The sequence below is a fragment of the Myodes glareolus genome, chromosome 14 (genome assembly GCF_982192425.1).
Source record: "Myodes glareolus chromosome 14, mMyoGla1.1, whole genome shotgun sequence".
In the NCBI taxonomy this organism is placed as follows: domain Eukaryota; kingdom Metazoa; phylum Chordata; class Mammalia; order Rodentia; family Cricetidae; genus Myodes; species Myodes glareolus.
The window spans coordinates 38,804,656-38,827,080 of record NC_142039.1 but is presented as its reverse complement, the minus strand read 5'-3'; the positions used below and the strand labels follow the sequence as shown (position 1 = coordinate 38,827,080).

Below are 22,425 nucleotides of genomic sequence, written 5' to 3'. Positions count from 1 at the left end.
CTCCCTACTGTGGAATGCATCCTCACTGTCACTGTGCACCCTCCCTGCTGTGGAATGCATCCAGCATTCAGCCTACTTTCCAGCTTCCCTTTCAACTGGGACTGACTTGCCCCACTTACAAAAATTGAAAGTATAATTGCTGAGGCAGGATTCCAACAATTCCTTAGAAAGGGGTGTAAGTCAAACCCTTAGCTGGCTGGTTTGAGCTAAGCATTCTGTCTGTTGAGAAAGAGTCATTATGAAGAGGGCAAATGGAGCTGAGCAGTGGTTGGGGCGGTTTTCCCATTCTTGGGTGCTAAGTCCTCTGCAGGGAAGCAGGTGCTTTGACGATCTATGAGTCCATTTGCAGAAGATACTGACGTTGTCCTAATCCCACAGCTGGGAGACAGAGGCTCAGCGAAGTGAAACACTGCCTGATATGGTGGTGCTTTACAAAGAGGAAGAGAGGAGACCACAGCTTTCTCTAGAATGGTCTGTCAGAGAGCAGGAGTTCTCAGCTTGGTGACATCATGACAATAATACAGTAGGAGGTGATGGATAGTGCTGCTGGCATGCAGTGGGTAAATGACAGAGATGGTGTTTGATATCACAAAGCACATGACAGCTCCTGCAAAGGAGACAGCCCTAAATGTCAGAGTACCTGGGCTGGTACTGCCTGCCACATAGTGAAGTGCAAGACCAAAAAAAAAAAAAAAAAAAAGGAAATGAGCTCATGTTCCTATTTCACTGAGAAGTTACTGTAGTATTGCTGGGCTTTGTCCAGAGAATCCTCTGGCTTTTGGAATACGAGAGCAGGGCCTGTGAGAGGAGAGCACACCAAGAGAAAGGCTGACCTGCTACCAGCTGGTTGCTTACCATGGTAGTGGACCTCTTGAGGATGTGTCTTGCCTTCTCCAGCGTAAATTTCCAGGCCTCCTATGGAAGCAAAATGAGATAGCACCATAACTCCTCTTTCACCTGTGGCTTATGTGTCTTTTCTACAATTAGAATCAAAGTCTGCAAATCTGCAGTAAATGAACTGTTTCGCTATTGTTTGATAAAATAATTTACAGAAAGCCAATTATTGTTACTAGATGCCTAGATGCCCTCATTAAGACTTTGTACCATGCGCTATGCTAATTACCTTTCAAATGTCACTTCATGCAGTCTTTACAACAGCCCTTACAGACATCACTACTGCATTAGATGAAGAAGGCAAATGTACTAAAGCAAAAAAGCTGGCTCCAGGTCAGTAAGCAGGGCTGGCAGACAATATCCTGAACCTCTGCTCCCTGACAGCGTTTGCGCACTGGCGTCCCTGAGTGAGTGGCCCCTCTGTAAATTCTGTCCCAAGCAGATTATAAACAGTTCTACAGAACCTCCAGCACAGCAGGTGCAACCACTGTCAGATAACTCAATCCACATGTCATTTACCTTCTCCTCTCCTGGTTCTATATCTCTCTCCTGTTCTCTTGCATTCATTTCTAGAGCATTTAACCACACCTCTGAAGTATACATACATTGCAAATGTAAAGAGTTAGCTCATTGCCAGGAAAGGTAGCAATGAAAATTCCAAGGACCGCTGGATTGTAGGAGGCAGACAGGCACAACTTGAGGTTTGGGGAGAGGTCATGTCACGCACGGCTTCTCACCACTGGTATCCCAGACTCAGCATACATGTGCTAGTCCCACTGTCCCTTCTCTGGACTGCCCCCCGACAGTTCTAACATGTCCTGCTCAGTGACTGGCATATTCACTGGAAAAGTCCGTTTCCTGCTCTTGTATCGCATCTGAAGCTGGAGTTGGGGGTAACGCCCACCCTAGGTCACTGATAAGGCTGTCTTTGTGTTGAAGCAGTGAACATTTATGAAGGAAGGAGACATTTGAGATGGAAACAACAGCAAGAGTAAGCCTCATGGGAGATATGGGCCTTGGCTTGACTTATTAGCAGACATTCAGGAATTGGGTGACTGTTAACTTTTGTATATTGTTTGATGAGTTCCTTTTCTTCACTGCAGGCCCGTGGTTAGCGTGGTGAGAAAGGAGCAGTGGAATGACCTCCCACTTTGAGCTGGAGTCAGAGTGAACCTTCTAGAAGAAGCTCCCACAAAGAAGGACTCCAAGCCAGCTCCACCCACCCTCCGTGGGTAGACACTGAAACCCCACCCCAGTGTCTGCCTAAAATCAGGCTCCTTTGGCTCAAGTTCAGAGGACAACAGGCATGTGTCTTAGGTCAAAGGCAATAGGCTGGTGGGTAGCTAAGAGGGCACAGCAATAACCCGAACAAAGATGATGCTCTCCAACTGGTCTTGGTGTCCAGGGAACCTGGGGACAAGGTATGCTTCTTAGGAAACTAAAACACCATTGTGCAAAAAATCAAATCAAATAAAAACCTGTGGCAGTGCTAAGGCCTTAGTGTGATGGTGCCATCCGGTAGTCTTCTCTATGCTGCATGCCAATGCCATACCCAGTGTCCATTGCTGTCTGTTGGCATAAGGGGCAACAGAATTAATGACAGTACTTAAGTTGAAAACATGGCTCTCCCTGACAGGAAGACTGATTAGAAAGTGGCCCACTACAATTAACCTTACTGAATTATCTTGGGCTTTTTCTAAGAATTCTGGAAAACCTGGAAATTATATACTTGTTTAAATTAATCTCCTCTGATGTGTCCAGTATGACAGACACCATATCCGCGTGCTGATTTATTTTTTGACCATTCTTGTAAGCCTCAAACTCATTCTCTCCATGTGAATCTTCCAGGCCATGTCCTACCTTCTTCATGTGCCCAGCTTTCACCCGGGATGGAGCCCTTTGCATGCTGAGGCCCATTTCAACATCTGCAGGGCCCAACACAACATCTCACCCACATGGCAGGTGCTCAAGAGATATAAAAATAAAAGCCAAAAGAAAACATTTATGTTTACTGTACTCTTAGTAACGGAGAGATGGTGGAAAGGGGAGGGAGAGAAAGAGAGGGAAAGAGAAAGGGACATGGAGAGGGAAAGAGAGAGAGAGTAAGGAAGAGGGAGCAAAAGGGGAGGGATAGGGAAGGAAAGGGAGGCAACAGGAGATGGCAGGGGAAGGAAGGAAGGGAAGTAGAGAGATGGGGAATTTCTACTTTTGGTAACTACAGAGGAAGGGAAGAAGCCTCTTACAAAACTCTTAGCATGTGACCAGAGCAGCCTTGAGACACCACGTTACTTGATCTAAAGTTCTTTATTGTTTATTAGTTTCATACTTTCATATAGCAACTTTTATTCTTTTTCATCCCCATTTCCTTCTTGCACCCCTCCCTTCCCTACTGGGTCTTTTCTTCCCAATAAGTCCCTTCCTATCTTCACTTTGCCTTTTTGTGTATGATCCTGATGTGGGATTCCCCTCTGTATGCTGTGAATACCATTGGTTAATAAAGAAGCTGTATTACAGTGCATAATAGGACAAGGTGGGAATTCCAAGCGGATAGAGGAGGAGAGGATAGGTAGAGTCAAGGAGTAGCCATGTAGCCGCCACAGAAGACAGTCGTCAGACGCAGGATGGAACCTTACTGGTAGGCCACAACCATGTGGCAATACACAAATTAAAAGAAATGGGTTAATTTAAGATGTGAGAGCTAACTAGGAATATGCTAGAGTCATTGGCCAGTCAGTTCTGCAATTAATATAGTATCAGTGTGATTATTTCGGGTCCGGGTGGCCGGGAAACGAACAAGCAGCCTCTGTCTACATGACCCGACCCACTTAGTTTAATTAGGGTTCCTTGACTGCACAAGGGTAAGAATTTATTGACTGAAGAAATGTCACTGATCAGCAGCTAAACCGCTGAAAAACATGACTCCCTTACCCCCAGTAGTCATCAACACGTCATGGCCCTTCTCACGACCTTCTGGTTCTTTTGTTATTTCTGCTTCCTGTTTAACCAAGGAAGAGAACAACCTTTATAACGAAGACTTTAAATGATCAAAGAAAGCACCAGAGGAAGGAAAGGTTTCCCTGATTATAGATTAGAATAAATAATATTATGAAAATTTTTGAATTGTTAAAAAAGTCTATAGATTCAATGCAATCTCCATCGAAATCCCGATGTCATTATCAACAAAAAAGGAAGAAAATATTAAAATTAGTATGGAAACACAAATATCTCAGATTGTAAAGTGATTGTGAGCAAAAATGGTACCATTAGAGGTATCAGCATCCCTGATCTCAAGTTATTCTGCAAGGAAAATAGAATGGTGCCAGAAAAGGAAAAGAAAAGAAAAGAAAAGTAATTGAATAGACGTCTCAGACTCAAACCTATATAAATTTAAACTTGAATTTGAAAAAGATGCCAAAAATTGAAGAAAACACTGCTTTGTCAGTAAATGGTTCTGGGACAATTGTCTACATGTAGAAAGATGTAAAAGAATTAAACTAGATCCACATCTCTCGCCCTGTACAAATATCATCTACATATGGGCCAAAGACCTCAATGCAATAGTGGAAACCTTTAAACTGTTAGAGGAAAAAAACCAGGTAAAAGTATTTAAGATACAGACATGGGAAAGGACTTTCTGAACGGAGTCTAGTTGCTTAGAAAATAAGGCCAATAATTGTTAAGCAATTCTTTATAAAATTGAAAAGCTCTGTACAGCAAAGGAAATAATTGACTGAGTGGAGAGAAAGCCTGAAGGATTTGGAAAATACTTTCTAGCTTTACATCTAATAGAGCATAGGTAGAATATATGGAGAACTCAAAAACCCAAGCAATAAGAAAATAAGCTACCCAGTCACCAATGTAATGTATACATTTACTTGTCAGGCTAACTGTATAAATTGGGAGTTCAAAGGAAAAAAAAAGAAAGAACAACACAAATAGTCAATCAATACTTTTAACAGTGCTCAATATTCCTAATGACTGGGGAAATACAAATTAAAACCACATTGATACCCTATCTCACTGGTGTCAAAATGACAGTCATTAAGAAAACAAGTGACAGGCATGGGCAAGGATCTGGGCAAAAGGGATCTCTTCCACACTACTGGGATGACAACAAGCCAGTCTTGCTACCTTGGAGCTCTGTATGGCCGGGCCCAGTCTGGGTACCTACCAAAAGGACTCCAAGTCAACACATCACAGAGATTCTTGAGCATGCACTGCAACGATGTCCACAACAGCTAAGCTATAGAAACAGCCTAGCTGACCATCAGAAGGATGTATAGAAAAATATATATATATATATATATATTATTTTTCAGCCATAAAAAGAACAAATTTATGTTGTTTGCAAGAAAATAAATGCAACTGGATACATTAAGTGGTTCTGAGATTTTAAGTAGGTCAATAGATCATATATAGATGGCATGACAATAGAAGTTAGACTATGTAGGGGAACAAAGAGGATTATGGAAAGGGGGAGGGGGAGTAAGGGAAAGGCACAGGGGCATAATAGGGAAAATGTGTCCAACACACAACGCATACTTGTGTTAAAATACACTTAGGTCACATATTGTCATGTACAGTTAATATATACAATTATAAGCTTTTAAATTAAAAACATCATTATTATGTTAAGCAAGAAAAATAGGGTTCCTTATTTTATATATCAAGGAAAGTGAAGAGGGGGTATTGACTTCTAGCTTCAGTGTTACAGTGATGTAGAGACAGTCCCTCTGATTAAGTCTGCTGGGGCAAGGGCACTCTTGCATCCTTGCAGCTTCTTGACAGTTTGCCCCTGGAGTTTCTGGGTGATAACTGTGACTAATGTCTCAGAGAGCTGTTTCTATATGAGATCCAAACAATGCTGAGGTGCTTTATTCAGCAATGAAGCAAAGAGTATAGGGAAGTTTCAGAAGATGCCCTGGATCCCACCCTGGCCTCACCCCAGGACCGAGAAGGCTCCCTATTAACTATATAAGGTACAGATAAGGGCCCTAAATAAGATCATGGTTTTAAAGGCTCAGGCATGGAATACATGGGTGAGTAAATCTTCCATTTGATTTCAGGGTTAGTACAGCTGTGTGTGATGCTTGAGTGTTTAGGGGAGTGCAGAGATTATTTATTATCAATTACTACACTGTGAATTTGAGAAAGTGTGAGAAGGCTTATCAGTGGTCTTGCAGCTTAAGATGGGCTCTTGCTCAAATCTCTCATTATTCCCAGGAAGTACAATCATTCCTGCTTTACAATGTAGAACACTCAAAAAGGCAGGCAACTCTTCTAGGATTAAAAAGCCTATTTGGAGTCTGTCTGCTGTGGGCTAACCCTTCTGTACACCCTGAATATATGTTGCTCTCATTCTTTGATAAAAAATGCTGTTCTGGTCTATAGCAAGCCAGAGTATATCTAGGCAGGAAAGTCAAACTGAATACAGGAAAAATGAAAGCAAAGAAAACCAGCCCACAAATCACAATCCCAGAGAAGCTAGACAATAACGAGGACCCTAAGAGAGACATACAGAGACATACATAGATCTAATCTTCATGGGAAGTAGAAAAAAACAAGATCTCCTGGGTAAATTGGAAGCATGGGAACCTTGGGAGATGGTTGAAGGGGAGGGAAGAGATAGGGAGGAAAGCAGAAAAAAATGTAGAGTTCAATAATAATAATAATAATAACAATAATAATAATAATAATAAAATAGAAAGAAGGGTTGAGCCAAGAGAAATGCAAGACAATCACCCAGGAAATAAGATGCCAGCAGACTGGTAAAAGTCATGGCAATATATAGACTAATAGAAATAAGATAATTCAAATGTAAGAGCTACTTAATAATAAGTCTGAACTATAGACCAAGCCGTATGTAATTAATATTAAGTCTCTGAGCAATTATTTAGAAGTGGCTGCAGGAAGGGGCAGGACATAAAATCCTCTGTTTACATCAGACTATGAAAAGAGCCCAGAGTTTTTAGACTTCAAAGCCCAGTCACCCCTTTCCCTGTTCTACAGAGCCATCAATGTTGACAAAGACCAAGTTCCTCTATTTTTATGGAAAAATCATAGATTCAGGATACATCTAGAACTGTCCTGTTGTATTGGTGTCCACTACCTTTAATGGCTCGGAGTCATTACTTTGGGTCTCTCAACGTCTATGAAGACATGTTGAAATGAGTCACCAGGTGATTGAGATGAAGATTACTAAATGAAGACCGAGCAAGCTCTGCACATTTCGGATTTCTGCTCTTCCCATTACCCAGCCAATGTTTCTGACTTGAAGGCACCGCAGCAGGTGCCAAGCCAGGGAGTGCAGAGTTGGAGAGTTGTGTAAAAACAGCTGTTACCTCCTTGCCTATGTGAATTTTGACAATTACTTGGGGAGTCAGACAGGCACACGCTGGAATGTGTGACAATGAGGCAAGTAAAGGAAACCAGAGTGGATGCCTCTACTTGGGAAAAGAGGAACATTGAGCTGGCTTCAGGAAGAAGCAGTTTTGCACTAAGTTTTCAAAGGTGGAAATGGGTGGAAAGATAATGAGCATTTTAGTTGTCAGGAATATCATAGGGGTCCAGAGGTAAAATATATGGATCAGTATATTGGAAAATCCAGAGATTTTGGCTACAAAAGAAACCTGGACAAGTGAATGATGGCTAGAGAGTGGAGGGGCATTGGGGCATAGCGGCTCATGCTTTTAATCCCAGCATTCTGAAGGCAGAGGTAGGCAGATCTCCAGGAGTTCAAGGTCAGCTTGGTTATATTGGTTATATAACAGCATGGTTATATAACAGGGTTATATTGTGAGACCTTGTCTTTATTCTTGAGTTAGAGTTGGCTATTAAGAGCTTTTAAGAAAGTGTATTCTTTTCCCTTATACCCAGCCCCCACCTTGATACAAGTGATCTGATAGTAAAAATGAGAAACGGTGAGTCTCTTTATGGAAGAAGAGGGAGGTAAATACACAATAAGGTGGGTGCAAAGGAATAGCAGTGTACAAGTTGTCTGATAAAGAAAGTGGGAAAACATGAGCTCCTTATTGAAGGGAGAAGGAGTTAAATACAAAAGAAGGAAGGAGGTGAGGTAAGTCAAACAGCATTAAGACTTTTTGAAAAAAAGCCACAAGGAATCATACTATTAACTATTTACCAAACAAAAAATAGAATCTATAATATACTAAAGCCCATGTGTAAATACACATATTTTGTTTTAATAAGCTTTTCTCATCTGGGCTTATGGTGCTTCCTCTAAGAGCCAACGGCCACCAGGCAAAACCCCAATATGAGACTTGAGAGTCCTCTTTGAGTTGTTGGCCAGGGTTAATATACAACCTTTTGATATTGCCCTTGATAACACCCTAGGGGTGGAAGATAGTTGTCTACTGCTGAAGACAACATGTACCTCAGAAACAGAGCCCAGAGACCCCTTAGCTGGAAATGACCCCTCCCTGAGGATTCACTTTCATGGTACCAGAAGGTCCTGTGCAAGCTTCCCAGTGAGGAAAACAACCAACAATTCTATTCAACCATCATGCTGAGGAGCCACATCAAGGAGCAGCTTCGCACTGTTGCAATATTATGGCACACATACCTTAGAGGTAGTTAACAGCTCTCTACTAGTCTAAAAATCCATTCAGCAGGAGGGAGACCATGTCTGGTGCTGAAAACCTAGGCGCTAATGAAATCATGGCCATTGAGGAGAATCTACAGCCACTGATTTACTCAACTAGCACAATCCTTATGGACAATCTGTAAACATTTGTCATTATGTCCACGTAAGTGTAGTCTCCACCCTCGTCAAGGAAACATCTCTTTGCAACAAAAACCACTACAGACTACAATCAATAAAAATAAAGATCAAAGTGTCAAATCTAATACTTATTAATTCAAACTGAACTTTTGCCTAAATACAGCAGATAATCTATATAAAACATTACTATTTTTCTACCAAAAAAATGATGTGAAAAGTCAGAGACACTTCAGAAGGTAGCTTGACTTACTTGTCCTAATGACAAACACACTGTAAGCAAAAATTTTTAAAAGTAGTATTTTTCCTTGGTAACCCTTGAATGTTGGATATTTGATTTCCATCTTTGTTTATAAAGGAGAAAGACTGCTCTTCCATATTCTAAAAAGTTATACTTTAAATTGGAATACGTAGTCTAACGAGCACTTGAGCGAAAGGCAGGGTGTGGAAAGTGGCCAGATAGGAAACCTGTGGAAGGGAGACAGGATGCTACTTCCCACTCAGATATAGCATCTATCAGACAATGTAAGCAGATTCCTCACCAGCAACAAGAGATTTGGTCTTCCATTCGAACATTCACTTGATTCTGGGGTTAGGTAAGGCCAGATATTTTCAGATCCTCTTATTTTCTTCAGCTGATTATCAGGTTTTCTTATTCAAACCTCAAACCCTCTTTATCTATTTAGCATCCTTATGAGTGGGTTCACAAGGAAAGCATCACACAGATTCACAAAGCAATAAGCCTTCAGCCTGAACATATGGTTCAAAGAACCATGAACATATATATTCATGTATATATACTGGACTTCTACATTCAAGTGTTGGCAAGTACCCAAGGGCAACATGCCATGGGAAATCAACAGTCTATCAGGGTACATACTAGTGTTTGCTAAGAAACATCTGTTTAGTGTAATTTAGTTGTCAATTCAAACCAGAGCTGCTTCAAAGTCTTCAGACAAAAAAGCTTTGAGATTAATTATTGATTGATGTCACCAGTTGGATTGTATTTGACCTAAATTCCTATGTTCAAGACCCCAAACATGACCTTAAATGGAAACAGGGCCATTCTAGGTGAAATTGGTAAGATGTGATAAGGTCATACTGGTGTTGAACGTGCCTGTATGACTGTCTGTGTGTGTGTGTGTGTGTGTGTGTGTGTGTGTGTGGTGTTTTTATAATTTCAACATGTGAAGAAAAAAAGACATATAAAAGAGAGGAAAGAGGGCATGAAGATACAGGAGAATGCCATCTATAAGGAATACCAAAGATTGACAAGAAATTTTCAGAAGAGAGGGACAGGGAACACAGGTCACACTCTACTCAGGAGGCTAATATTGCTGACATGTTGATCATAGACCTCCAGTCTTTAGAACTGTGAAGCACAGAACTCCTGGTGTTTAAGCAATATGCCATGGCAGCCCCAGAATATGGTTACAACTTCTCTCACTCTCCAGCGTGATGATGACCAAGCATGCTCGATCTTGACCTAAGAGGAGTTTGGGTAACAGAAGAGAAAGAGGTTAGGTTCATTACTATCAGTTTCTTGGACAAAAGGGTGCCTTGTTAGAATTCTGACAAACCACATGGGAACAGAGAGAAGGAAAATGGCATTGTCTGGAAGCTCCAATGTGACGAAACTTCCATCTTTAGTAGAAACTTTAAAAACACAATACTGATCAGAGGCCATGATTTTATTATTAATTGTCATTTAACATGAATTTGGAGAGGATGGTGCCTGTGAGTTTGAGTCTCATCATTGGCCAGTTGTGGAACCTTGGGCAAGTAACTTTAGCATCTTGCTCTGCAGTTTTTTTCCTCTATAAAATGTAGATATTAATAACAAAATGGTAAACTTGACATTAGTTTGGCATCAGTGCTAATGACGACAACTCTGGCTTTTACTTTGAGTTGTTATACCAATAGACAACTGAAGAATGGTAATAATTATGTTAACCTATGTAAACTCATGCTGTTTTTCAATGATGTTGAACCTTAGAAAAACAGTATTATAGTTTGTGTTTTACGAATGGAAAAGAGACACGGAGATTTCACAATTTAATGAGTGTCTTTCTGAAGACAGAAGCAAGACTGACTCAGGTTTCTATGCCAGCATCTTTTCCACCACTATCGTCCTGGTTTCCAAGAATGAAATTTTAACTGAAATTTTAATTCCAGCAAGAAAATAGGACTCATGAGGGTTCACAAAAACATGGCGAATGCCAAGTACAATGTCAGATAGTCAAGCAAGAAGCTTGGTTTCCTTTGTCAAGAAGTCATGTACCTGGGTAGAAATCCATGTAATCCAGATTCGGGTGTGCACATGGATAAGCGTGAAAGGGAGACAGTTTCCTTTCCATCAGTCACTTCTCATGCAGCCATTCATTCCACTCACCCATCTCATAGATACTTGCTGAATATCTAAGCTATGTTGTTTCATGAACTGTTTACTAGTGCCATAATGAGACACGTAAGACTCTATAATATGGGGAGAGCTTGGCAGTAAACTACTGATACAATACGCTATGGAAAGTAATGAGTATTTCTGTTTTATAGATGAGATAAGCCAAGGCTTAGAGGAAATAAAAACTTTATCCAAAGCCACAGAAATGATGAATAACACAGTCCAAATTTAATTCAGATTTGTTTTGTGCATGACCAATGCTTTTCACTTTGCTCTAAGAGATGTTAATAGGTGAGGTAAACCAGAAGATAAAAGAAAGTTTGGGAACTCTGGGAACTAAATCCTTTTGCTAGAGAGTCGCAGAATATGTCAACATGTTAATGGTTTTGCAGTGCTTTGTGGGGACTGGTATTATATAGATTGAGCATTCTCCAACTGAAATGCTTCAGCCAAGAGCACTGGACCACATCAACTATGACCGGGAAGTATGGAAAAAAGACAGTAAACAGGGGTTTTTAGGCATCTATATTGGTGCTCCTTGACACTGTAAAAGAGTGGTGAATTGGACAAGACACAGTCTCTAACTCATCTTCCTTGTGTTCCAAGAAGTTAAAGAACTAGATTCTGGGGTGTAGGAATGAAGGAAGTAAAGATAAATGGTGTTGTTGGGCACACGTTTCCACAGTGACAATTTTGTGATCGTGTTCCATGCTATCAATTATAGCAGCAGTAGATTTGAAAAGTACCCAGAGTGTCTTTGTTCACTCCATGCTTTTGACAGCAGTGACAGATTTCCACAAAGGAGAAAGCCCCCGGGAAGGGAAGCGATGATGATTGAGATGGATGACTTATTCTAATTGTCAAGAGTACGTGGGAAAGAGGAGGTTTGGGGGTGGGGAGTGATCGCTCATTTACTCTAACTTTTTTTCCAAAAGTTTATGAGAACAGGTTTTCCCTTACACCCAAATTAAGAGTACAAGCTTACCTTTAAAATGATGCTGCATTTAGAAGATGCTATATCCAAGGTCATTACTGTTCCACCAAGGAGATAAGAGCATAGCTGACTACAGCACAAGGCAGTTCAGTATAGTGAATGCTTGTGTGCTCTCTCTCCTAATCCACAGCTTGAAGCTCTTATTCCAGTTTAGAGGTGGGACTCTGGGGGTGTGATTATGTCATGAGAGTTCAGCTGACACAGGGGATTTGTTACCCTAAGAAGAAGGCATTCAGGTGTGGTGGCTCACACATGTAATCCTGGCACCTACGTGGCAGATGTAGGAGGATCATGAGTTTTAGGCCAGCCTGGGCTAAATGGGGAGACCCTGTCTTGAAAGAACAATATCAAATAAATAAAACTGAAGATGCTTTTCACCAAGAAATGCTCTTTCTTCCTTACTTGATGATATAACAAGAATCTGCTTTCATTGGGAGGAAGAATGGGACCCTGATATTGGACTTCCAGATCTCACAACTGAGAAATAAATTTCAGTTATTTGTAATGTATGATACTTTTAAATGAAAGTTTTAATTCATTATTTGAAAACCTTATACACACACACACACACACACACACACACACACACACACACACACACATATATATATATATATATATATATATATATATATATATATATATAAAATCATACTTTTTTATAGCATCCCAAAATGACTACGTCAAGCATACTAGAAGCAGCCAGTCAAAAAGTACAGAAAAGGACTTTGAGGTGATTTCCAGTAAGTAGAAATACCAAGGCAAGATATTACATGCTTGTGAGTGTCCATCTCATTCGGGCAGCCTGGCCTTTGGGTGGAATTTACAGGTGTATTTTTATCTGTGTGCCATGGTAACACAGTGACTATTTGCCAATACCCAGGATTTAGCTTCAGCAAAGCCCATTTTCTTTCATGGTCTGACATTTTCCAGCTCTGGTAGGCATGTATAACTTTAAGATAAATAGAAAAATAAAGTCAAATTCATGTTGTTTTCTTCTAGATTAAAGTATTAGGAAAGTTGGAGAAAAGGCTGCTTCCTTAAAAATGCCTTCTCTTCATTGCTCACTGCCTCATCTTCATGCAGATCGCATTGACAGCTGCATTCATGTCTTTCCTGCTCATGTTGTATGACATAGATAGCTGCAAGTACTGTTGGCATCATGGCTATCACTTTCTTTCCTTAAGCAATGACTTAAAAATCAATTTATTTAGCACTTTATCTGTCCTACTCCTTTCCAATTATTTATTGACGCTATTAGTATCACCACTGTGCTGGTTAAGTTATATCATCAACCTGACTGCATTTAGAATCACCTAGGAGACACATCTCTGGGTTTGTGAGGACTCGTATACAGAGGTTGAACTATGGGGTGATGGTGTACCACCCTGCAGACTAAATAAAACAGGGAAAAGAAACACCTGTTGAGCAACAACATCTGACTCTCTCTGCTTCCTGACTGCTGACATGACTTCCGGGACTGCCTCAGGCTTTTACTGTCATGCCTTCCATGCTGTGATGGGCTAGAACGTCTCAAACCATGAACCTTTCTTCCTTATAGAGGATGATAGCAATGAGAACAGTAAGTAAATAAGCACCAGGACTATTGCAACTTATACTACCATGAATTTTCTTCTCTGCTTTCTTGACTTTTGAAAAATGGTTTATATTTATTAGTTATACCACGTGTATGTGTGCAGGGTGTGTGTGCACACACATGCGTATGTGTGATTTAAGTATGAGTGTGGGCACATATGTACCATGTGCACATGTGGATATTGTAGATAACTTTGGGAGTCATTTTTCTCCTTTCACCATGACTTCTATGAATCCAACTCAGGTCACAGGGCCTACACAGCAGGTATTCTTTACCATGGACCCATCCTGCAGGCTCTGCCTCTAGTTCTGTAACAAACATGATATACACTTCAGCACTATACTTTATATTAATTTTGCAAAGTCAGAAGAAACAATTCTAAACCCCACTTTGGAGACGAGCCCATGAAGACCCAGTGTTGCCAAGGGGGTTGTCAAAGGCTTTGCCAACTGCCACCTGTTCCCTTTGACTCGCTCTGCCTTAATGTCTGGGCATACAGACAGCTCTCCAGTGTGACTCTAAGGTCTATTTGTATTTATAGGATGCTGGCACATTCCACAAACAAATGATTTTTGGTAAATAATCGTGTCAGTCAGATTGTATGTTCCACCCCAATTTTATAATGGTGGGTTATTATTGTTATAATTATGCTGTTTTTCTATTTGCCCTCAAGTCATTAAATAAACCTCACTCATTGTTAGACAACTAAAAAGTTTGTAGTCATATTCTTTTTATTACATACACACATCTTTGTGTGCGTGTATGTGTGTGTGTGCGCGCGCATGCAGATGCCGTGGTATGCATATATAGGTCAGGGAAAAGCTTGCTGGAGTCGGCTCAGCTCTTCTACCAGGTGGGTCCTATGGGTCATCAGGCGTGGCAGGAAGCACCTTTACCAACTGAGCGATCTCACTCATCTTGGGTTCATTTTCAGCCATTGTAACAAATTACCTTAAAAGCTGTGGTTTAAGAATGAGAAATTATTCTCATGCCGTCCTTGAGGTAAGAAATCTAGGGTACGTTAGGGTGTCAGCAAGGCATGTCCCTTCTGGACGGGCCCAAAGGAGGACCTTTGCTTTCCCTCCAGTTGTTGCTGACATCCCTTTGTCTGATGATCTATCACTTCATGCCCTCCCTCTACTGTCACATTTTCCTCTTATTCTCTATTCTTCCTTCCCTTTCTTTGCTTTTTTTTTGTGGGTATGTATGTATGTATGTATTCGTGTGTGCCTATTGTGTGCTGTGCATGAGGAGGCAAAGGACAGCCTTGGTCCTCAGCTGTCTACCTTGGTTCTCAGGTAAAGGTCTCTTGTTGGCTGGAACTTCCTGATTAGGCTAGGCTTCCTGCTCAGTGACCCCCTGGGAGCCTGTCCCTGCCTCTTCATTGTTGGGATTGCAGGCACATGCTGCTGTACCAGGGTTTTCATACATTCTAGGGTTTTCATTTTTATGTGGCAAACATTTTTCCAACTATGCCATCTCCCCATGCCCTGTGGTTACATTTTCTTCTTTCACTTGGATCCTAAAGTTTGCCTCACATAAGAATTCTGTGATTACATTGGACTTACACAGATAATCCAAGATAATTCCCCTGTCTGGAGATCCTTAACTAAATCACGTCCAAAAATATCATTTTGCCATAAAAGGTGCTATACTTACACCTTCTAGGTACTAGGGTGTAAATTCGTTGTGGAGTTCAGGAAGGGCATTATCCCTTTTGCCCTACTCTTCATTCAACTACTAGTTAATAAGTGATTAATACATGCAGTGAGCTGTGTTGGGCTCTGGGGAACTTGCTGGAAATGGCACAGCTAGACTCTCTCTGCTATCATGGAACTTACACCCTAATGGGAGACAGACATTAAATGATGACATTATGATTAGTTAATACTCTTAGTGAGTGGTAGGAAAGTGGAATGAACAGACTGGGGACATATCCCACAGGACCTGGCTTTACTTGGAGCTTTAGAAATAAACTTTCTAGGAGGAGAAGACTTCCTATTTGAACTCTGCTTTGGTTGACTCATCATGAGAAAGGTCAACAGAAGTCATTAAAACTGCAAAGTTCAAAAGATCTTTTAGAACTATTCAAATTCACCAAGGTCATGAGCTTTCTGGAGCTAAGAAGAAAACTCAAATTCTTCGAGGCAGTTGAAGTCCTCAAGAATAAGAAACATTTTTATTATATTGTCATTTTGTTATTCACATAGAAACAGCAATAACACCCCCCAAAAAAATATGTACACAATGACTACGGAAACTATATTCTGATTTCTGAGACTTAGGTGGGAAATTACTTTCACCATTAAGATTTATAAATTTGATGACCTCCTCTTATGACCTTCGATGCCTGAGTGTTCCTTGTTTGCACTGCTTTGTGTCGTAATCAGTACTTAGAATTTTCTTTTCAGAATTGTAACCCTGGTGCTACATTTGGGTGTAGAATACACCCTAAAGGGTGCCATGTCAAAGACATGGTATATAATGAGTGGTTTAGGTGATTGTGGATATACCTTTGAGAGGGTGGTTGCAGGACAGCCCACCATCATGCAGGTTTACTGTCCTGTGTGCTCTAGCCATAATCTCCGACACAAATCTAGAGCAGCAAGGTCTGAAATCTCCAAAACCATGAGCCAAAATAAGAAAGATTTTTAAAAATATCTTGAGCATCATATAAAGACTTTCTTCCTGGATTCTTCTGATCCCTTCCATGTACCCTTTCACTCAAGGGTAACTTTTCTGTATCTTTGTTTTGCTACCAAAATTCTTGACATTTCCTCGTGTTTAATGGCTCCCAAATAAGTAAATCCCTAAGAAAATCTAAATATTTATCTTGTCCAAGATTCCAAGTCTAGATAGTAAAAAGAAGTCCATCTTGGCTTCTCTGGCAAGATCATGGAGATGCTTGGAGGAAAGAGTGTGGAGCAAGTCAAGTTCAACCATGTTTTCAGCTCAGTTTCACCAGTGTTTCTGTACCTCAGATATTTATGGAGCAATTTGATTTGGTGGCCGTTAGTATTTCCATATAAACTTATTGCTTAATGCCCATAAAAGACTTATGTGGCAGCGAATATATGAGAAATAAAGGGATTCTAGTTTAAAATTTTTCCTTTTTAATGATGAAAACAGGTGAGTTTTTAACCCCTAGATCTTGGTTCTTTGACTTTTTTTTCTTTCTATAAAGGAACCTATTTGTGGTCCTTAGTCATTTCTTTCTTTACTGATTTTTAAGAGTGCTTTGGATTATAGAAAAATAATTCTTTGTGAAGCATAATATTAAATACTTTTCTTATACCAAGAAGTATGGACTTCTTGGTCTACACACACACACACACACACACACACACACACACACACACCATGTCCAGCATTTAGCTCTAAGATATAAGTGAAGAATCCATGTTTTGCCACTAATTTCCATTTCTAAGTGGCATTTATTTTCTGTTTCATTGTTTCAAAAACTCTTGGATATGTAAACTGGAAGTTTTAAGGTATTATCAATTAAAACACACAGCAAACATCTTTCTCAACCTTTTCTTCATATGCAAAGTTAGGACACTGAAAACTGTATGGAAGATCATTGAGGATATGTGTGAGCCAAGGTTGGATTGTCTGTTATTGACCCCTAATGTGCATCTATCATGCAGCAGCAGCTTTGGAAAGGTGCACTGTAAAAATAAGATATGACTGTCTGTGTTTTGAAACCTGTCAGCTTTTTCAAATATGCTTTTGATTAGTTTATTTCTGGACTCAGTACACAAAGGTCTAGCAATCATTCAGGCATAGCCATCGGTTTAAGCAATTAATTTTAATTGAATTTGACCAACTTTAACTCTTCTAGAACATTAAGGTACCAAATTAAGGTGAGGGGTTGTAAATTGTTTTTTCTTTCCTTCCGAAAGAACATTGGACTTTCTAATATTTTGCTAACAGTAGTAAGCTGCTACCATGCACAGAGAAAACTCTCTTGACTGCAGCTTGGATGCCCACACACTTAGCTTCTTCCTTACTTAATAGTGTATATTTTCAGCACTTAGATGCATAAGGAAATCCTGCTTAGACACTATGCACAGTTAAGGCAGAACAAATACAAGCCAGAGAAGTTACTAAATACCAAACAAGACAGAGAAAATGCTTCGTCTAGTTTGGGGTTGGAGCGGCTATCGTTTAGAATCGTGTGTGAGAGAAGTCATGTGGGTTCTGGCGAGATGCTGATGAGAGACGTTATTGTTTCCTTGACACAGGAATTCCTTTAAGCTGAGAACATTTAATTCATTTTTTTCTCAGTATCTATCACAAAATGATAAGCCCTAATTACAGTGATGAAGGGACACATGCAAACTCAAGACGCTTAGGTCTTAGAAAACAGGCATGAATTAAAAAAACATAGACATACACAGAACAAAATGAATCCTAGAAGTAGATATTGGTTTTCTGACTAAAACAATTGCTAGTTACTACAAGAACATTTGATTGTGAACAGGCAAGAGAGTATATGGCAATCTTCTTGCCAATTTCATTTTAGTTTTGATTTGTGGATTCTTCAGTCACCATTTATTGAATACCTATTTGATTCCAGGAGTTATATGCCCTCAGATGGTTCTCATTCAAGTGCAGGGCTCCTAGTGCACTGACTGTCACAATAGGGGAATGACTGGGATAGACATTCCCAAGATGTAACTGTGACCTGGGCCAGAAAGGCTTACCAGAAAGGGAAGAATAGATTTTCATTGTTCATTGTGAATCATCTGGAACTTAGCAGCAGGAAGGCCCAACTCTAAAACTGGAATGAGATATTTCCCTGGCCATATTGGCTCTATGAAAATGAGGATGTGTGCTGGGAAAGCAGACACCAACAAGTTTGGTCGAAGAGTAGAGAGCATCACAAAGGCTTGACTGTTCATATTTTGCAGGTAAGTCTGGGTTCACATTGCTGTCCATTTATTTACTCTATAGACCTTTAGGGCATCTTCAGTGTGTCATCTCTATGTCAGGCAGTGGAGGCAAATAGGCAGATAAGGCCAGTGTAGTTCCAGTCTTACAATCTTAGAGTCCAACATTTAATACTTAAGTCCGCGATGCTGTTCAAGGAAAGACTAGAAAGAGTTTGACAAATTCATCGAAAGCGAGTGGAAATCAAGGAATAGTTGTGGGAAAAGGATGATGAGGGTAAATGCATATTTGATTTTGGATATCTGGAATCTTAGCAGATAACAAAGAAAAGGCCATTGCAGAAGGGACAATGCTCTCAGGTCTTCAACAACTTTCAAGCCCGGGCTCCAGTACCAGAACTCTCACCTAGGGCGCAAAGGATCGTTGCTCAGGTGCTACAGCAGACGAGGTGTGGGCTGTGTGTGTGTGTGTGTGTGTGTGTGTGTGTGTGTGGAGGGTGGGATGGACTTCCAATCCCCCTTTGAAGATACCTGGCTTCCTGTGAGAGAACTTAGCAGCCTGTTCTACTTTCTCAAGCAGAGCTCAGCCTTCCTCTGCAGACTCCTATCCCTCCCTGAACTCCCTGTTCAAAGAACTGTCTGTTCCCCACTGTTTATTTACTAGCCTCCCCCACCCCCTGCACCACCGCCATGGCCATTTGCATCTCTATTATCAGCCACATTTGTTGGAATACTGATGTACATAATTCCTCCTACATCAATAATTTTTGGCTGAAATAAAGAAAAAGAATTATTCTTTAGATGCTAAGAGACTTTAGAGAAGTCTGTTTACAAAATAGGAATATCTTTCCTGCATGCTGATAATAGTAAAAAGAGATAACAGGGCAGGTTCCTGAATCAGCATCCTGGTAATGCAGTCAGTTCTCAAGAAACGCTACTTGAAGATGCCTGAGCGGGTGAACGGCTGTGTAGACTCATTAGTATGGGGGACATTGGCACACTTGTGTAAGCTTTCTGAAAGTTAAACCCTTCAGTGTATTTCCTTGTCACTGACGCAAGAGCTGTCTCTGGCTCCAAGCAGTCGCCACTCTGAATATGCTCCAGTCTGTGCTAAACACGGGGAGGCTGGGTTCACATCCTACTCACAACTTTCAGACTCAACTTATAGTAAACACTGTAAGTTTGGCCCTGTAAAACTTGATTTGAATTGGAGAGATTAGTAGGAATTCAAGCATACACACATGTGCACACACAAAAGATGGACAGAAACATAGCATTGTAGTTTTGTGTGCAGGTGTGCATTGATCCTTGGCACTACACCGAGAAGGATTAGAAGCAACAAGACCCTAGGAGTCAAGGACATTTTAAGTGTCCAGATCTTGGCTTCTAAATATCATTGTCCAACAAAAGAAACCAGAGTTTCTTGATATAAATGGCTTATTCCATGGTTGTGGTTGGAAAAAAAATACATGGCAAGCTATGCCTGGCTGAGAAACCCAGAGGGAAAGAAAGAGCTTATAAAAAGGAAAAGGCATGTAATGGGATACGGGAGCTCCAAAGAGTTCCAGATGATGGTGAGACTAGAAAAGTTGAGCCATGAAAGAAGCAATCCAGAGTTAGACTATAATAACACAGCATGTCAAATACAAATACACCAGCCTACACTTAAAAATAAATGACTTTCTGAATATCTTGGAGGAGAATATATTTCTTTGCAGAAGAATTGCAATCAATGTAACCAAAACCTTTATTCTACAAGACTGGGCTTGGTCCTCCCTGGTCACCTTGAGTATAGGCCAAGCTGACTTCTAAACAACAAAATAAGAAGAATAGGGAAATAATGACCATACGGGGGGGGGGGGCACCTGGCCAACAGCACTTATCTAAGTGATTCAGGTTGATTTTATAGATGGTCATAAGGCATAATGCACCCCAAACAGGATGTGAGAAGAAGGATGTTTTCTATTTGCTATTCTTTTAAAAATACTGTAACCCTGTCTACCAAAAGAAAAATATCAAACATACATTCTTTGAATGCATGTTGCAGACATCAAGGTTATGAAAAGCAAGGAAAGACTAAGAAGTTGTCACCACCATAGGACACTATGGAGACGTGAAGAGTCTTAGTCACCGTTCTGTTGCAGTGCAGAGACACCGTGGCCAAGGCAAGGCTTAAGAAAGAAAGCATTTAAACCACTCACAATTTCAAAGACAGTCCATTGTCATCCTGACGGGGCACAAGCTAGCACTAAGGTCTGGGACAGTAGCTGAGACCTCCATCCGTGTCCACAGGCCAAGGAAGAGAGTGACACTGAGCTGGCTTGGGCTGTTGGAAGCTCAAAGCCAACCCCCAGGGAAACACTCCCTCCACTCCCTCCAAGAAGACCACACCTGCTTCCACAAGGCCACAGAGCTTAGTCCTTCTAATCCGTTGGAATATCTCCACTACCTTGTGACTAAGTATTCGAATATATGAGCCTATGGTGGATCATTCTTATTCAAACCACCATGGAACTAAATGGAACGTGTACAAAGAGCAGATGCTAGCGATAAAAGTAATGGTATCTTTAATTAAGCCTGGAGTTCAGTTAATAGTCGAGCAAATAAAATAGTTCAGCGCCGCTTCCTTTAGCTCTGACTAAACGACGCTATGCTTATACTAGGGAGACTAAACTCAGGTGAGGGTTTATCCTCTATGTTGTTCCAGTAACTTTTTGTAAATTCGATAGTTACTGGAAATTTTGGGAAGACCCACCTGGGATGCCATGTATTACCAAGAAAAATGAGGATTTTTTTTCTTGTTAATCAAAGAATTTGAGAACTGATTTAGAAAGAAGCTTGGTAACAATTTTGTTCAAATTTAAAAGGAAAAGCTTAGGGCAGGTGAACTATAAGTCTCTGTGGCTGCCTGGAAGAGGGAGATGGAGAGCAGGAAGAGATAAAGCCCTGCACTTTGAGTTAGCCATGGGTGCTGCAAAAGCAAAAAGGCAGTCTGAAATGAAGCCGAAGGGAACGGCAGAGAAAAAGGGAGGAAGCCCAAAGTGTCTGGAAAAGCATGCCTACATTTTGGCAAGTATCCAAATGAAGGACAAAGAAGCAAAAATAATAAATTTCTGAGTAATTCAGAAAATTGGCAGATTTAACCCAACCCTGACTACAGCTCTGAAAGTTACTGCATGAGATGTGGAGTTTCTGGAAAGGAAATGTTTATTATCTCCTTGAAGGGACAATTATTTCTCCCATCTCACCTTAGCACGACTTAATGCAAATCAACCTTCCTGTGGAATATTCTCTTAATCAGGTGCTTGACCACCTTAGCTGGGTTAATGCTGATGTTTTGGGTAGCTTGACCTGTTAGAGCGCTATCCAGACCAGACAACAACTCTTCCTTATTGAGCCTCCGGAGAGCTCTAATCATTGCTACTGTGACAAAATTGCTGAAAAGTACAAAGTTTATTAAGAGAAGAAAAGCTTGGGAAGAGCAGATTTTAACATCTGAAAGTGTGGTGTGAGCTCACAGGCTAAGGGCAGCATTGTGAGCAGAAGGGCAGCATCATCTGCACAGGATAGAAGCGACTGAAGAAGGAATGTCAGAAGACTTCTACTTTTGATCGTGAGATTTTAGCCCTTGCTCTGTGCAAACTAAGAACTTGAATTAAAAGAGATGACAGATTTTTTTCCACATAAAATAAAGTCCTAAAACACGTGTTTATTTTTCAGCCATACAAGAAATTGTCACGTACCACTTTTATTTAATTAAAGTGCAGACCAACTTCTTCCCAGAACCATATATGTTAGCTTCCTATGAACCTGATCTCAGAATGCCCTGTGCATCACACATGCATCCTCTCGGTGTCAGAGGGCTTCTGGCTCCTACGGAACTGGATTCATCATGGAAGCTTATTTGAA

General features: G+C 40.6%; 1 protein-coding gene across 1 annotated transcript in view; it reads right to left on the bottom strand.

Annotated features, from left to right (window-relative positions):
- Nucleotides 1–22,425, bottom strand: part of Aoah (acyloxyacyl hydrolase) — a 196,278-nt gene that overhangs the window by 114,543 nt on the left and 59,310 nt on the right. The window contains exon 5 of the mRNA XM_087896443.1: nt 856–915. Within this exon, the coding sequence (XP_087752569.1) occupies nt 856–915 (60 nt within the window). The remainder of the gene's footprint in view (nt 1–855; nt 916–22,425) is intronic.